The 18,520-nt window shown below is 41.2% G+C and overlaps 1 protein-coding gene across 5 annotated transcripts in view; it reads right to left on the bottom strand.

The window, feature by feature from the left end:
* NDC1 (NDC1 transmembrane nucleoporin) overlaps positions 1-18,520 on the bottom strand; it is a 72,917-nt gene that overhangs the window by 22,162 nt on the left and 32,235 nt on the right. For all 5 annotated transcript variants that reach the window (XM_003815008.6, XM_008967883.5, XM_008967882.6 and 2 more), the window contains 6 exons: positions 16,335-16,416; positions 13,104-13,259; positions 9,324-9,569; positions 9,112-9,227; positions 5,631-5,681; positions 1,537-1,600 (listed from right to left, as the gene is read on the bottom strand). In XM_003815008.6, coding sequence (XP_003815056.3) covers positions 1,537-1,600; positions 5,631-5,681; positions 9,112-9,227; positions 9,324-9,569; positions 13,104-13,259; positions 16,335-16,416 — 715 coding nt within the window. The remainder of the gene's footprint in view (positions 1-1,536; positions 1,601-5,630; positions 5,682-9,111; positions 9,228-9,323; positions 9,570-13,103; positions 13,260-16,334; positions 16,417-18,520) is intronic.

Raw genomic sequence — 18,520 nt, 5'->3', positions numbered from 1 at the left:
GATCACACCACTGCACTCCAGCCTGGGCAACAGAGTGGGACTGTCTCGAAAATAAAAAGTAAAATAAATAAATAAATAAATAAATAAATAAATAAAGGGAGGAGAAATTCAATAGAAAAATGGGCTAAAAAATTGGATAGGCACTGAAAAAAGTACTCAATTGCATTAGTAATGAATAAAATAACAGTCTCTGGCTTTACATTCTATTAGGAAGAAAATTTTAAAAATAATATAGTGTTGCGTAATAATATGTGCCAGGAAATTTAAAAAAAAAAAAAACACGTGGTAAGGGCATACAGTATTCAGAGAACGGTCAGGAAAGGCCTCTGAGCAACATTTAAGCACTGAGACGGCTGTATCTATAAGATGAAAAGAAACAGCTCTTTAACAACTAAGTTTTCATATTTAACATAAGTTAACATAAGTTAAAAACAATCTATCTGTTGCACTTTTTTGAAGTAGAGAAAGATATAAAAGAATCCAGGCTCAACAGCCTGGGCATCTTAGCAAGACCGTGTCTCTACACAAAAAATATAAAACTTAGCTGGGTGTGGTGGCATGCACCTGTAGTCCAAACTACTCAGGAGGCTGAGGGAGGAGGATTGCATGAGCCCAGGAGTTCAAGGTTGCAGTGAGCTATGATCATGCCATTGAACTCCAGCTTGGGAGACACAGCAAGACTCCATCTCTTCAAACAAACAAACAAAAAGACTAAGTGTGGTGGCTCACACCTGTAATCTCATCACTTTGGGAGGTCAAGGCAGGAAGATCACTTGAGCCCAGGAGTTTGAGACCAGCCTAGATAACCTCGTCTCTACAAAAAAAAAAATTTTTCTTTTTGAGATGGAGTTGCGCTATTTGTTACCCAGGCTGGAGTGCAGTGGTGTGATATCAACTCACTGCAACCTCTGCCTCCTGGGTTCAAGTGATTCTCCGGTCTCAGCCTCCCGAGTAGCTGGGATTATAGGCACATGCCAGCATGCCCGGCTAATTTTTGTATTTTTAGTAGAGAAGGGAGTTCACCACGCTGGCCAGGCTGGTCTCGAACTCCTGACCTCAGGTGATCCACCTGCCTCCGTCTCCCAAAGTGCTGGGATTACAGGCGTGAGCCACCGCAACCGGCCCAAAAAATTTTTTTAAAACAAAAATTAACAGGGCGTGGTGGTATGCAACTGTGGCCCCAGCTACTCAGGAGGCTGAGGTGGATTGCTTGAGCCCAGAAGGTTGAGGATACAGTGAGCCATGTTCATAACACTGCACTACAGCCTGGACAACAGAGCAAAACCCGTCTCCAAAAAAAAAAAAAAAAAAAGAACCCAGGCTCAGTTTCTCTGCTTACATACAAGAAAGAATTGTGCCCAAATCAAAATACGCCTAAATATATTTTTCAAAATGCTCTATATAAAACAAAGATATAAAAATGAATCTGTACATTCAAAGACTGAAATCAAGGACCAGAACTGACCTTTCATGGATTATACTTCAATATTTAACTGACAATTAAAATCATAGTTACAGTTCACAGTCATTGCTTACCTTCTAATGCCCAAATATGCATTTGGGCATCTGAAAAAACAGCCTGAATGGAGGCCTCTGGGTGCTACAAATAAAAACAAAAACATTCAAGTGAATTCCCCTGAGCGAAAACTCCATTATTTCCTTTAATTAAATATGTAGACCACAAAACAAAAAATTCACAGCTGCCTCTCAAGAATTAAAATTTAAAATAAATTCTTTTATATTTAACTTGATAATTACTCATTTAACTATAATAAAGCACTCTACCATCAACTCATTGTGTGGCCCTTGCCAAGTCTCTAAATCTCTGTGTCTCAGTTTCCAATTTAAAGTTACATATACTCAACCCACCTCAGAGGATCAGTTCTGAGATCACTTAAGAGAATGGTTACAGAAACTCTTTTTTAAAAACTTGGCTGGGGCTGGGTGCGGTGGCTCATGCCTGTAATCCCAGCACTTTGGGAGGCCGAGGTCAGGAGTTCGAGACCAGCCTGGCCAACATAGTGAAACCCTGTCTCTACTAAAAATACAAAAAATTAGCTGGGCGTGGTGGCAGGTGCCTGTAATCTCAGCTACTCAGGAAGCTGAGGCAGGATAATCACTTGAACCTGGGAGGCAGAGGTTGCAGTGAGCTGAGATCGCGCCATTGCACTCCAGCCTGGGCAACAAGAGTGAAACTCCATCTCAAAAAATTAAAAAAAAAATTTTGGCTAGGCGTGGTGGCTCATGCCCGTAATCCCAGCACTTTGGGAGGCCGAGGTGGGTAGATCATTTGAGATGAGGAGTTTGAGACCAGCCTGGCCAACATGCTGAAACCCCATCTCTACTAAAATACAAAAATTAGCTAGATGTGGTGGCACGCGCCTGGAGTCCCAGCTATTTGGGTGGCTGAGGCAGGAGAATTGCTTGAATCCAGGAGGTCGAGATTGCAGCGAGCCAAGATCATACCAGTGCATTCCAGCCTGGGATAGCTGGAAGTGGTGGCTCATGCATGTAACCCCAGCACTTTGGGACGACGAGGTGGGTGGATCACCTGAGGTCAGGAGTTCGAGACCAGCCTGGCCAACATGGCGAAACCCTGTCTGCACTAAAAATAGAAAAATTAGCTGGGCATGGTGGCACGTGCCTGTAGTCCCAGCTACTTGGGAGGCTGAGGCAGGAGAATCACTTGAACCCGGGAGGCAGAGGTTGTAATGAGCTGAGATCACGCCACTGCACTCCAGCCTAGGCGACAAGAGCAAAATTCTGTCTCAAAAAAAAACCCCAAAAAACCAAAATAAATAAAATAAAAAATAAAAATAAAAAAATTGGCTGGGCGCGGTGGCTCACGCTGGTAATCCCAGCACTTTGGGAGGCTGAGGAGGGCCAATAACCTGAGGTCAGGAGTTTGAAACCAGCCTGGTCAACGTGGTAAAACTCCGTCTCTACTAAAAATACAAAAAATTAGCCCATGTGGTGGCGCACGCCTGTAGTCCCAGCTACTTGGGAGGCTGCAGTGGGAGAATCGCTTGAACCCGGGAGGCAGAGGTTGCAGTGAGTCAAGATCATGCCACTGCACTCCAGCGTGGGCGACAGAGCAAGACTTCGTCTCAAATAAATAAATAAATAAACAACAACAACAACAAAACTGCCTACTTGTTATCTCTTTTAAATTGTCTACCCTCAACCCCACTCAAAGAAAAACCGCCTAACCTTCATGTAAAAAATGTTTTTATTTGCACAAATTTATGGAGTACATGTGAAATTTTGTTGCACGTATATAATGCATGATGATCAAGTCACGGCATTTTGGGTATCTATCACCTGAGTATAATATGTTTTTGTTAACTGTAATCATCCTACTCTGGTATCAAACATCGGATTTATTCCTTCTAACTGTATATTTGTACCCTTTAACCTACTTCTCTCCATCCTCCTCCTACCCTCTACCCATCCTTCCCAGTCTCTGTTATCTTTCCACTCTACTCCCATGTGATCAAATGTTTTAGCTTCTATACGTAAGTAAGAACATGCAATATTTATTTTTTTGTGCCTGACTTATTTCACTTAAGATTATGATGTCCGGCCAGGCGAGGTGGCTCACGCGGTCAGGAGATCGAGACCATCCTGGCTAACACGCTAAAACCCCGTCTCTACTAAAAATACAAAAAATTAGCCAGGCGTGGTGGCAGGTGCCTGTAGTCCCAACTACTTGGGAGGCTGAGGCAGGAGAACGGCGTGAACTTGGGAGGCGGAGCTTGCAGTGAGCCCGAGCTTGCAGTGAGCCCAGATCGCGCCACTGCACTCCAGCCTGGGCGACAGAGCGAGACTCCGTCTCAAAAAAAAAAAAAAAAAAAGATTATGACGTCCAATTCTATCCATGTTGCTGTAAATGACACAATTTCATGCTGCCTAACCTTCTTTAACGTACCACCATGGAATAGTGTGGAACAACTGGTCCATTTGAACAAATGCTGTCTTTGGTTATGTACCCAATGAAGCCTACTAAGTACCATACAACAAGTCTATTAAGTTACATTTTTTAACATCAAATAGCAGCAGTGTCTATAATTTATCATATAATAAACCCACTTGCAAAACTGGGATCAAAATTAGCCTTTCACTTTCAAGAAAACAGGAGATCTTGGTCACCATGTGGTCTGCCACTTACTGTCTCTGTGCCCTTAGGCTAGCTATATGACTCCTCTGAGCCTCAGGTTTCCTTATCTGTAAAATGAGGATAAAAAGACATATCTCACAGGAATGCTGTTAGAATTAAATGAGGGAACTGAAGCGAAAACAGAGTATGGCACACATAAGACACTCATGGTGAGTTATTTTCCCCTTCTTCTTTTTTTTTTTTTTTTGAGACGGCGTCTCGCTCTTTCGCCCAGGCCGGACTCCAGTGGCTCTATCTCGGCTCACTGCAAGCTCCGCCTCCCGGGTTCATGCCATTCTCCTGCCTCAGCCTCCCGAGTGGCTGGGACCACAGGCGCCCACCACTGCGCCCGGCTAATTTTTTGTATTTTTAGTAGAGACAGGGTTTCACCATGTTAGCCAGGATGGTCTTGATCTCCTGACCTCGTGATCCGCCCGCCTTGGCCTCCAAAAGTGCTGGGATTACAGGCGTGAGCCAACATGCCCGGCCTTTCCCCTTCTTTTGAAACCAAGCACTGAAGTAAAACTTCAGACAACCCCTCTTCCTTTTGGTGGAAGACAAGACACCTTCCTCTAATGGGCAGACCAGGGTGGATTATTTTTTGGTAAAGGTAATGGCTAGTTGGGTGGATCGTCCCTTCCACCATAGTGGAAAAGCAGTTTCAAGCCCCTGAAATGACTGTTATGCATTATCTATATTCTATCAGGGTTGCTCAGAACTCTTTTCCACCAGAGTATGACTCCCAAATAATAAATATAACAGATGCCAATATAAACTTTCACTTGAAGGTATTAATGGAGTGAGTGTGATATTAGATAATACTGCAATATCTGCAGAAAGAGAGGCTAGATTTTAAAAGCTAAAAACAAAAATTCTTTCCCCTACATAGGGGCAAAGGTTTTGCACATCAAAGGATTAAATAAAGACATAACAGTCGTAGCCAGCAAAAACAGGAATGAATCTTTAGCTTCTACAACTGAGATTTACTCTCCTGTGGCAGCTGGAAGAGCTGATACACAAGTTGGGAAGTCATTTCATGTGTGGTCTGAATTATAATTTTTTATTCATCATAAATTTAACATCTGTGATATCATCATCTCTCTTTTGAACACCAAAATGGTCACAAAGACGCTAGCAGGACATGAGCCAAGAAGCACCAGATAGCCACACAAATTTGTTCACTTTGTGAAGATGCAGACAGCAGGAAGGGGTCTGTGTTGCCTATCAGCACAAAGCTGCCAGCAGCCAAGAGACTCGAGAGGCAACTAGAGTCAAGCTTCAGAAGCCACTGAAGTGAGATGTGTGTCTAGGGCAACTATTGTTAAAACGGAGGTTCAGTGAAGCACTATGCAAAGCTGCCTAGCTTGCTAGGATTAAGCTATAAAATATTTACAAGTCAGATCCTATCTGCTACTTTATTTCATATTTCATTTCCTCCCTCCCCATTCCCAATGCTATAACCACATATTCTTACCTTACTGAAAAAATACATTATCAGCACCCGTTTTGACAAGAAATTCTTAATCTGAGTTGGAAAAAAGGAAGAATTAACACATTTACCTTTTAAATTCTATTCAAATATAACACATTTCCTAGTTCTTCCAGACAGTAACTTAAATGAAAAAATGAAACACTTCACATCTTGTGGGCAAAGAATAATAATACTTAAACAATACGCCATGTAACTAAATATCTTTGTGCTATAAATTGGACAACCAAGATGAGCCAACTAATCTAAACTGTATTCCCATGTATACACGTTTAACCCCCAAATTAGAGCCCTGACATTAAAAAAAAATTAATTAATTCTAAGTGGTTTTGGTGAAATTTTTTTCTTTTTTCTTTTTTTTTTTTTTTTATTTCAGAAACAGGGTCTCGCTTTGTCACCTAGGCTGGAGTGCAGTTTTATGATCACAGCTTACTGCCACCTCAAATTTCTGGGCTCAACAGATCCTCCCACCTCAGCCTCCTGGGTAGCTGGGAATACAGGCACACCACCATGTCCGGTTAATTTTTAAATGTTTTTGTACAGACGGGGTCTCACCATCTTGCCCAGGCTGGTCTCAAACTCCTGGACTCAAGCAATCCTCTCACCTCAGCCTCCCAAAGTGCTAGGATTACAGACTGGAGATATTTTTCAAGGCCATATTATTTCTCGATTCTCTATAACTGTCCTGCCCTTTAACCTTTTAATACCCAAAAAAAGAGTATGTTTCTCTCACAGGGAAAAAAAAATCTTTTTTTTTTTTGAGACAGGGTCTCACTCTATCACCCATGCTGGAGTGCAGTGGCACATTCATAGCTCACTGCAACCTCTGCTTTCTGGGCTCAGGTGATTCTCCTACCTCAGCCTCCCACTAGCTAGGACTACAGGAATGCACCCAGCTAATTTTTGTATTTTTAGTAGAGATGGGGTTTTGCCATGTTGCCCATGCTGGTCTCGAATTCCCGGGCTCAAGCAATGTTCCCACTGTGGCATCCCAAAGTGCTGAGATTACAGGAAAAAAAATATCTTCAGACACAAAGTAGTTTTCTACTAGTTGACAATTCCGGGGGAAAAAGTGTTCTTAGTATCAGCTAAAAGCTAACCCAACTAACTTAAAAGTGAATCTGCTCCTACCATGCTCTCACCCAAAGCTGCATGACTAGTCAGAAGGCTGCAGCAAGCAGCACGTGTCTGGTTGGGTAGAAAGTGACATGGTAGTACTAATGGCATATAGAGCCGTATAGGATTCCGAAGATTATGAAATGCCTTTAACCATTCATTCCCTATTAATCAGTCATTCCATCAGCAAACATGTTATAATTTCTCCCATCTTAAAAAATAAAAACATGACTGGGCGTGGTGGCTCGTGCCTGTAATTCCAACACTTTATGAGGCTCAGGCAGGATGACTGCTTGAGGCCAAGAGTTTGAGATCAGCCTGGGCAACATAGAGACTGTGTCTCTACAAAAAATAAAAACTAAAAAAATTAGGCAGGCATGGTGGCAGGCACCTGTAGTCCCAGCTACTCAGGAGGCTGAGGTGGGAGGATCACTTGAGCCCGGGAGTTTAAGGCTGCAGTGTAGCCATGATCATACCACTGCACTCCAGCCTGAGCAACAGACAGACCAAGAACCCATCTCAAAATTTTTTAAAAAGTTCCTTGACCCCTCAATTCCTCCCAGCTATTGCCCCATTTTTCTGTTCCACTTACAACAAATTCCTTAAAAAATGTGGTTTTTCTTGTGGTCTCCAATTCGTCTACCAATCTCTCCTGAACTCATGCATTTTGGTTTTTGTCCCCACTACTCCAGCCAACAGCTCTTGTCAAGGACTCAGTGACCTCTGCATTTCTAGCTCAACAGTTAATTCTTAGTTCCCGCCCCATGCTACCCATCAGCAGCATCTGACACTCCCACCTTCTCCTCCTTGAAACTCTTTCTTTTCTTGGTTTTCTACCCACCTCAGAGGCTGCTCCTCAGTCTCCGTTGCTATTCTTCATCTCCCAAACCTTTAGCCATTGGAGGGCCCCTTTCTTGGATATCTCTTTTCTTCTGTATTTACATTCAAGAGTTTGCATCGAGTCTCATGCTTTGAATACTATCTATACTCTGAAAACTTCCAAAGTTACATTTCTAGCCCAGAACTTTCCCCTACACTACAGCTATATGCCTAATTTCTTACTAAGTATTTTCACCTGGTTGTCCCATAGGTATCCCAAAATTGGCTTGTCCAAAATCAAACTCCTGATTTCCCTCCCCTCACCTCTATCAAATCTCCTTCTCCAGAATCATCAGTAAATTCCAACTCAATAAATTGCAACTATATTATTCCAGATCTTCAGGCCAAAAACCTTAACAGTCAACACTGACTCTTTCTAGTATACACCACAACCAAACCATAAGCTAATCCTATTCCATCTACCTTAAAATACACACCTAGACCTTGACCACATCTTACAGCCCCCACCACTACCACTCTGGTCACAGACACCACCATCTCCCACTAGATTACTGCAACAGCCTTAACACCGTCTCTGGGCTTACATGCCTACCTTGCAAGAGTTTAGTCCCAACACAGCCCCTAGAGCAGCACTTTCAAAATATAAGTTACATCATATCATTCTTGTGGGCAAGACCATACGGTGACTTTCCATCCCACTCAGAGATGAAGCCAGTCTTTAATACAGCCAATGAGCCCTGGGTGCCTGCTACCTTTCTGATCTTATCACCCACTTACCACTCTCCCCTCACTCACTCTGCCCCAGCCACACTGGTATCCACATTGTTCTTCACACAAGCCAAGGCCATTCCCATCTCAGATGCACTGGGCTGCTCCCAGCTCTCCCTTCAGGTCTCCGATCAATCATTGCCTTATCAATGAGACTTCCCCTTATCACTCCACATAAAATGATACCCTCTCCCCTAGGAACTCTCTGTCTTCCTTGCTCTGTTCTTCTAGTTAAGACATATCAAATTTCTTCCTTCTTATGCATGTTTTCCTTATCTTGAATATGACCTATTGAGATGCATCTTACAGTCAATAGCATGTCATGGTTTAAGGCATCTTTTTTTCTTAATAGCACATAAGTCTTATAATTGATGATATTTTATATTTCAGAGAAACAGAATATCATACATTTGCTTACTCACTGATTTCCCCTCACTCGAATGTAAACATTACGTGGGCAAGGACTCTGTTTTGTTTGCTTTTTTCCCAGTGCCTAAAAGCATACCTTGGATATATAAAGAACTCAAATATTTCTTACATGAGGTTATCAGGTCAAGTCATATGAAATTACAATGTGTATAGCTCAAACCAGTCAAATATTGGCTGTTTCATTTGAGTCAATACATGAAGCATCAAAAAAAAAAAAAAAGACGCTTCTTATTCCTGATGACTTACTCATGTGAGATCCTTAATGTTCTCAATTTTACATGCAAATATAAATCCTATAACCATATCATCCTACCTGTTCACGTTTATTCTGAATCCATGAATAAATCACACTGGGTTGTCTCATTGTCTTACCCTCAGCACTAATAGAGGTAGATGGAGAAGTATTAGAAAATTCAGTCATTTGCTGATCTATTTTTAAAAAAGAAAAGGCAAGATAAGAACTTAGGCTGTCTGATCCTCTGCAACATGACATTTAAAATCTTAAAAAATATATATAATTCTCACCAGAAGCTGATGTCCACAATCTTGGCCCCCTTCTTATTAGCTGAGGACTTTGCGGTGACCCATAGCAGGTGTTTACATCAAAAATTCCAGCCATCCGATTCATTACACTAGAGCCAAATGGGGTCCCAAATGGGCTCACAACATCAGGTGTAGATAATTTTGAAGAAAACAGTGATGTTTTAACTAATGGTGGCACTGAAGGCCGAGGCATCTGGCTAGATTTTGGTGTCTGAAAAGTAGTTTCTTCTGTAAAACAACAGATCCAGTGCTGAAGAGGCAACCTGACCCAAGCAGGCTAGCAGCAACGCTTTCAAATTCTACGCATACCAAATTTTTGTTTAACACATTTACCCAAAGCTCAGTAGATTGTTTCCATTTATGATTATAGTCTCAAGATTCGGATTTTACTACTGCATTCAAGCTCCACTCAAAGAGCTTTATACATCTTCTTCTGTCAGACTGATATAGTCTCTCTTTTTCCCCCTCCATGAATATCTTCATCTTCAACGTCAATTTATCTAACTCTAAGCAATTTTGAATGAACTCATCAATTCACATTTTATTTCTAATTGGCAATTTTAATTACTGCATTAGAATCTATCCAGTTTTACTGCATTATTATTTTAAGTATTACTTGACTGAACATACCAAATCTATATTGTGAACATATACAGGAAAAAAATATTAACCTTACCCCATTTTCCCCAAAGTTTTTTCCTTTCCTTTTCTTTTTCTTTCCTTTTCTTTTCTTTGAGTCAGGATCTTGCTCTGTAGCCCAGATTGGAGTGCAGTGGTGTAATCTCGGCTCACTGCAGCCTCAACTTCTGGGGCTCCAGCGATCCTCCCACCTCAGCTTCCTGAGTAGCTAGGACACAGACACATGCTACCATGCCTGGCTAATTTTTTTATTTTTTGTAGAGACAGATTCGCCATGTTTCCCAGGTTGGTCTTGAACTCCTGGGCTCAAGGAATCCTCCTGCACTGGCCTCCCAAAGTGCTAGAATTATAGGCATGAGCCACCACACCTGGCCTGAAAGTTCTTTCAAGTTAACAAAAGTCACACCAAAGGCTAATTTGCCCAGAATATCTATAAATCTGATCTGTAAACAGCTTTTTCAAAAGTCATCTTATGATTCTCCAATTTAGTAATAGAGTCTGTTATACAAAAACAAAGGAACTTTTCTTGTCACTCCAGCACAAGCCACAAAAACAAACACATTGCATTAGGATTCCTTCTTCTTCTTCTTCTTCTTCTTCTTCTTCTTCTTATTATTATTATTATTATTTTGAGATAGAGTCTCACTCTGCGGCCAGGGTGGAGTGCTATGGCGCAATCTTGGCTCACTGCAACCTCCGACTCCCTGGTTCAAGTGAAATCTCCTGCCTCAGCCTCCCGAGTAGCTAGGATAACAGGCACGCACAACCACATCCAGCTAATTTTTGTATTTTTAGTAGAGACAGGGTTTCACCATGTTGGCCAGATGGTTTCGACCTCCTGACCTCATGATCCGCCCACCTCGGCCTCCCAAAATGCTGGAATTACAGATGTGAGCCACCTCGCCCAGCTGGATTCCATCTTCTTAATAAAACCACCATAAGAAATATAAGAAATTAAACATCCCAAGTACCAAATTTTCATTATATGACTTTTCTTTTTTTTTTTCTCTCTCCTTAAGAAGGAGTCTCACTCTGTCACCCAGGCTGGAGTGCAGTGGCATGATCTCAGCTCACTGCAACCTCCACCTCCCGAGTTCAAGCGATTCTCCTGCCTCAGCCTCCTGAGTTGCTGGGACTATAAGTGTGCAACACCACAGCCAGCTAATTTTTATATTTTTAGTAGAGACGGCGTTTCGCCATATTGGCCAGGCTGGTCTCAAACTCCTGACCTCAAATGATCCACCTGCTTCGGCCTCCCAAAGTGCTGGAATTACAGGTGTAAGCCACCACACCTGGCCCATTATATGACTTTTTAAAGGTTAATGGAAATTAGAAATCTTTGAAAAATCAATTTAAAAATTAAGACTGGAGTTTTTAAGAGTTTTACAATTATTCTTCAAAATATGAGACAAATTTTGGCTGAGTGATGGTATATGACAAAAACTTACAATAATGAATGCTCCATATTTGGTCAGACTCATGATCTACCCAACCAGAATTACAATGATCTTTCCAACATGCTAATTTGATGGAACTAGCCTATTCAAAATTCTCCAATGGCTCCATATCTCTATAGAATAAAATCTAAACTTTTTTTGTTGCAAACAAGGCTTCCTTTCATTATCAAACATCATCTTATCCAGTCGGACTCCTTTTGGACAGATTTCCTTTTGGCAGTTATATTGTATCATTATTTGTGTGCCTTCCCCTAAAAGGTCAGATCCAAGAGTGTTTTCCATCTGTGATTCCCTGGCTTCTAGCACATTGCTTGGTATGCAGTAGGAATTCAATAAGTATTTGTTGAATAGAGGAATGCTGATCTGAAAGTTGATAACATCTGAAACACTCTCAAACCTTTCAAAATCTGATGTGTGTTAATTTATTTAAATCATTTTTCATATGTAATCTATTTGTTTTGGGGCTATGACCCCACCAGAGTACTGATTTTGAAACTAGATGAGTTTGCTTTGATCTATATAGAGATTTTTAAATATCAAGATTAGTTGCCAATGTTTAACAACTGAAAGATTTCACCTCAAAATTTGTTTAGATTTCAGGCTTCTCTTTTTTAAAAAGACCGGAAGTTCACATATGGGATCCAAAGTCCCATATGGGAACAATGAAGCAGGGCTAACCAACAGCTTCCCCCTGTGCTCACAGGTTCACCACCATCCTCACCCAGCCAGTTTCATCCATTTTCACTAAATGCCTGGCTCCAAAACACATGGAACATTAAGTCCTTTTATCAGTCTTACATTCATAGGTGTCTTCTACCTAAGGGATTTGGTGAACAAGACAGGTTCCTCCACCTCTACTTCTTCCTCTCAGCTTTCGTCTTTTAAATGGAAGGGGTACTAACATTATGCCCCACTCCCAAATCACCCAGTCGTCTCAGCTGCTCTTCTCTGGGACAGCAACTTTTTGTCTCTGGACTACTGCAACCAGAACAGCAACAGATATTGTCTGCAAAAATTCACCTGGCTTTGTGCTAGAGTAAGCTGAAGTCTCCTATTTAATAGCCATCATTTTGGTAGTGTTTTTAATGCTACCACCACACTGAACTTAATTTGTTTCAAATTAACCAATGAAAAACTGCATATACTTAGAGTGTACAACGTGATGTTTTGGGCTTAATTTTTTCAATCTACAATGATACCCACGTCATTTTCTTGGTTCAATATAAGATGCTATATGTTGGATCAATTTTCCCTAAAAATATATACCTCACACTCATATAAGTATCCTTCGATTAACTACGGTCATCTCTTTTTTTTTTTTTTTTTTTTTGAGACAGTCTCGCTCTGTCGCCAGGCTGGAGTGCAATGGCACAATCTCAGCTCACTGCAAACTCCGCCTCCCTGGTTCTCCTGCCTCAGCCTCCTGAGTAGCTGGGACTACAGGTACACGCCACCACGCCCAGCTAATTTTTGTATTTTTAGTAGAGACAGAGTTTCACCATGTGGGTCAGGATGGTCTCGATCTCTTGACCTCATGATCCGCCCGCCTCGGCCTCCCAAAGTGCTGGGATAACAGGCGTGAGCCACCGCGCCCAGTCTACTACAGTCATCTTTCTTAGGAAATAAAATGTAAATGTTTTCCCCTCTTAGTAGTCCTAGGGATTACCTGGAGAATTTAATTTCTTAGGTTCCACTGGGTAAGATGAAGACACTCTCCCATTCGCAGCAGCAGCTTCTTGATAGAGAATCAGTTTCTGAGTCATACCATTTAAAAGATTCAAACACTCCCTTGAAATGGCTGTCCAATTGTGGGGATGTCCACCTAGGAGGTCCAAACACCAGCTTTTAAAATGTAAATAATCTTACATTCTCCTCTTGAAGTGGGGGAAAAAGTCAGTAAGAAATTCTACATTACGCTTGGCATCAGGACCCACTTTTCTTAGTGAAGCTACTATTTATACTCATGACATCTAATACACAGCAGGAGTTCAATGAATACTTGGATGAATTAAGTTTCCCAAAAGTCTACAAGCAAAAACTTGCATTTTACCACACACACCAAAAAAAAAAACCAAAAAACCTCTCAAATTGGTCGCTAAAATAAAGCCAAACACTAGATCATAGGTTGAGCGAGAAAGACCAGGGTTACTTCACTAGCAGTATTAAACAGACTGCTATGACTGTGAACAATGAACTACGACAATGAACACTAGGATGTCCAGTGGGATGCACCTCCATGGTCCCCAGTGACCTCTAAACTTTTGTGTCTGACCCCCTGGGCTTCCTTACATTTTCATGTATATAACAGCCCCTATTTGCTGTTACATCTGTGGGAATGACTCATTAATAATGATCACACTTTACACTCAGAGAGCTTACAGATTATCTTATTATTTAACTTAAACTACTGTGTCCCCATTCCTTTAAAAATTCCCTTATTTCTCATAGTAGATCTTTGTCTCCTAGAGTTATTATATAAAAATCAAGCATGCTTCATTATGCATTAATAGCAGAGAAGTCCACTGAAAACTGGTTTCTCTATCCTATGTGCCAAATGATCATTCCCTCTTCACTTGGATCTCTCCTTAAACACTCCCCCCATTGTAAAATTCAGGAATACCACTTAACCTACAAACACACACACACAATACTCTATCACTAGGCCTCAGGATGTTTTGTACTACTCTAATTTGGGTACATGAGGAACTGTGTAACCATCCAATTAAATTTTTGTTTGTTTTTGTGATGGAGTCTTGCTCTGTTGCCCAAGCTGGAGTGCAGTGGCAGGATCTCAGCTCACTGCAACCTCTGCCTCTGGGGTTCAAGCAATTCTCCTGCCTCAGCCTCCCAAGTAGCTGGGATTATAGGTGTGCAACACTATGCCCAGCTAATTTTTGTATTTTTAGTAGAGACAGGGTTTCACCATGTTGAAACTCCTGACCTCAGATGATCCTCCCGCCTCAGCCTCCCAAAGTGCTGGGATTACAGCCAATTAAATTGGCTGCGTCCAGCCAATTAAATTTTTTTTATGTGCTAGAATGTACACTCTCTGGCAGAGCAAATGCCACCCTTTTACGGTTTACTTGAATCTCTGGTAAAAAACATTTAGAGTATAGAATTCCTATGTTAACTCAAATCTGATAGAAAAGCATTGTTATAGTTAATTTTCCACAGTATCAGCTCTGGGTTTCTCATGTTACTAAAAGGAGAGTGGTTCCAGTCAATTACATTTTTATATAACTGGATTTCATTTCCATATAACATTTAACTATAGAAGGTTTATTATCTGGTATTTTATCTGGTAATTGGCAAGCTTGGCAAACTAATGAAGAAATCATTAAAAAAAAGATGAAAAGCTGGTTGAGTGTACTGGCTCACACCTGTAATTCTAACACTTTGGGAGGCCAAAGCAGGAGAACTGCTTGACCCCAGGAGTTCAAGGCCAGCCTGGGAAACACGGCAAGACCCTGTTTCAACAAAAATTTTTAAAAATTAGCCAGGTGTGGTGGTGCACACCTGGTGTGCCCCTATAATACCAGCTACTTGAAAGGTTGAGGCGAGAGGATCATATGAGCCCAGGAGTTCGAGGTTACAGTGAGCTGTGATCATGACACTGTACTCCAGCCTGGTGATACAGTGAGACCCTGTCTCTTAAAATACAGAAGAAAGGCTACCCAGGTTCTCTGTTTCCCACCAGTGCCTGGGACTGGACTGTTTTCCCTCTAGGAACAACAGAGAACTGGCAAAGTCACAGTCTTGAACAGCATGGCAAGAACAGTATACACTGTAAGTGTTTCAGAGTTGCTGAGAGCATCCTTGAGTCACCATCGAATCTAGTTTCTTCCTAATTTTTTTTAAAAGGAGGCAGAGTAGCATAGCAGAAGGAGGAGTCCTGTACATGGAGCCAAATGACAGGACTCTTATTCCAATTCTGACATTAACTTTATTTAAGCCAATCTCTGAGACTTAAATCTCCCATCTAGAGAGCAGACCACCTAATTTTTAAGATCCTTTGTAGCATTAAAAGTTTTAGAATTCTTTTTTGGGGTGGGGAGGGGGACAGGCTCTCACTTTGTCACCCAGGCTAGAGTACAGTGGCACAATCTTGGCTCACTGCAGTATCAACCTCCTGGGCTCAAGCAATCCTCCCAGCTCAGCTCCTCAAGGAGCTGGGACTATAGGCACATGCTACCATGCTGGGCTAATTTTTTGTATTTTTTGTAGAGGAGCGGTCTCATCATGTTGCCCAGGCTGGTCTCGAATTCCTAAGCTCAAGTAATCCACCCACCTTGGCCTCCCAAAGTGCTAGGATTACAGGGGTGAGCCACCACGCCCAGCCAAACTTTTAGAATTCTTAAGCTGTATTTTTCTGCCCTAAAATTGTCAATGTACTAAATAATTTCTTCAGGTTACGGAAATGAAGGAGCTGAAGGTAATAAACTCTTAAGCTGTGTAAGATTTAATTCAATACTTCATTTAATGGACTCACTGACATCTGATATTTTATTAAATACATCTTTCTCACCAAAAACTTTAATTAATTTTTTTTTTTTTTCTTTTTGAGATGGAGTCTCACTCTGTCACCCAGGCTGGAGTGCAGTAGCGCAATCTCGGCTCACTGCAAGCTCCGCCTCCCAGGTTCACGCCATTCTCCCGCCTCAGCCTTTCCAGCAGCTGGGACTACAGGCGCCCGCCACCACGCCCGGCTAATTTTTTGTATTTTTAGTAGACAGAGTTTCACCGTGTTAGCCAGGATGGTCTTGATCTCCTGACCTCATGATCCGCCTGCCTTGGCCTCCCAAAGTGCTGGGATTACAGGCTTGAGCCACCATGCCTGGCCAAGTGAATTACTTTCTACACACATATGCCTAATCAAGTCTATTACTTTTAGCAATACCTGGTTGGCTGAGGCTAAAAACTTCTTGTCTTCGTGAAGGAGAATATTGAGAAAGCAACATCAGGTCCTGCAAGGCTAAATACTAACAGGGGGAAAAGACACATATTATTTAATTTTTTTTAACCTCTACATAAAATCTCACTAATTGGGTTCATCATTATATATCCAAGAGGAAATTAATTAAACTTTTTCATGAAAAAAAAAAATCTCAGAACCATAACCTTCCTTTCTAGACTTCCAGAACTTTCCTGCCTCTACCCTCCCTACCTACTACAAGTTCCAGCTACAAGGAACTACAGAATTCTCTGTGCTCTTTCATATATCTGCGGTGGGAAATTGAAACATCGCTTCCTCCTGGAATTTTCCCTGGTTTCCCTCACACAAACATACACTCACATAGCTCTCAACCATGGCACTAACATCATGTATTGTAATTGAATGTTTACTTGTCCCATCTGATTCCACGCACCAAACTGTGCGGCCCACAAGAAAACGGAAAATCTTACTTGCTACCATATCCAAAGGCAGTGCCTAGCACGTGATACCTAATTTTTTTTTTCTTTTTTTTTGAGACAAAGTCTCACTCTGTTGCCCAGGCTGGAGTGTAGTGATGTGATCTCGGCTCACTGCTACCTCCGCCTTACGGGTTCAAGCAATTCTCCTGCCTCAGCCTCCCGAGTGGCTGGGACAACAGGCACACACCAGCACACCCAACTGATTTCTGTATTTTTAGTAGAGATGGGGTTTCACCATGTTGGCCAGGTTGTTCTCAAACTCCTGACCTCAAGTGATCCACCTGCCTTGGCCTCCCAAAATGCTGGGATTACAGGCATGAGCCACCATGCCCAGCCACCCTATTATTTTTTTTTCTTTACTGAAAATCTTCATCTTTTCCCAGGCAAACCCCTTTACTCATCCTTCAAGATACCATCCCTCTCTGAAGTTTTCTTGCATTGGTCCCAAGCTGAATAAGAGGTCCCAATGTATTTGCCACAGTACATTTTTAATTATTTTGGGCGTCTGTATTTTCTACTAGGCTGTGCTATGTCTTATTCGTCATTCTACCACAAACAACTAGCAGAGACTGACGTACCACTAAATAAATATTTGGTGAGTAACCAAATGAGTAACTGATACTTTTAAGTTTCTCTAACAAATTAGTTATAATTAATATTTAAAAGTAATTCTATTTATTTTCTTATTTGTTTATAAATTCTTTAGAGTGTGATCAAAACTGGGTTCTAACTACTTTCTTTTAGCATTTCTGTTTGTTTGTTTAGAGATGGGGTCTCACTCTGCCACCCAGGCTAAAGTGCAGTGGCAGGCTAGAGTGCAGTGGCAGGGTCACAGCTCACTGCAGCCTCCAACTCTTAGGCTCAAGGAATGCAACTGCCTCCACCTCTCAAGTAGCTGGGACCACAGGCATGTGTCACCATGCCATTCAACTAATTTTTAAATTTTTGTTGAGATGAGGTCTCCCTATGTTTTCCAAGCTGGTCTTGAACTCCTGGGCTCAAGTGATCCTCTCACCTCGGCCTCCCAAAGTGCCGAAGACCACACACAGCCTCTTTTAGCTCTTTTTAAAGGACCTTTTAACAGGATCACACATATTGTAGACCTAGTTTAAAATTTCAACTTGCAAATTCAATCTAAACCATTTATGCTTACTTAGATTGATTTGTAAAATTACTACAACTTCTTTAAATTCTTGATTGTAATTAGTTTTAGGATCATTACCAGCAATTCATATTTAAGGAGAGTTCACTAAATATCTATACATTTCTAAGCGCTATTTTTGATCACAAAAGCCAACTAATACTACAAGAGTAAAAATGTTTTGATCCAGTGATTAAAAAATCAATAATGTTTTGTTATGCTATCATGAATAGTTTGTGAGAAGTTAATGTAGATGATTGCATATCACTGTATTTTATGCTTGGAAATATTCTTATATCTGTTTCTGAATATAGAATTAACTAGCTTATACACATACACTGTACTGTGCACTTGCATTTTAGTCACTTGGAAAGAAAATTGAAAAAATAAACAGCATTAGCAAGTAGGTGATTTTTATCATACCAGTACGAGAATATTATAGGCCCTCAAAAAATACAACCACTTAAATATACTAAATATTAAGTGTATTGAATAAAGTTAGAGATAACTGTGTGAAGATATGCAACACA

This window comes from Pan paniscus, chromosome 1 (assembly GCF_029289425.2).
Source record: "Pan paniscus chromosome 1, NHGRI_mPanPan1-v2.0_pri, whole genome shotgun sequence".
Lineage (NCBI taxonomy): Eukaryota > Metazoa > Chordata > Mammalia > Primates > Hominidae > Pan > Pan paniscus.
The sequence above is the reverse complement of the archived record's forward strand: the minus strand, read 5'-3'. Positions and strand labels throughout refer to the sequence as shown.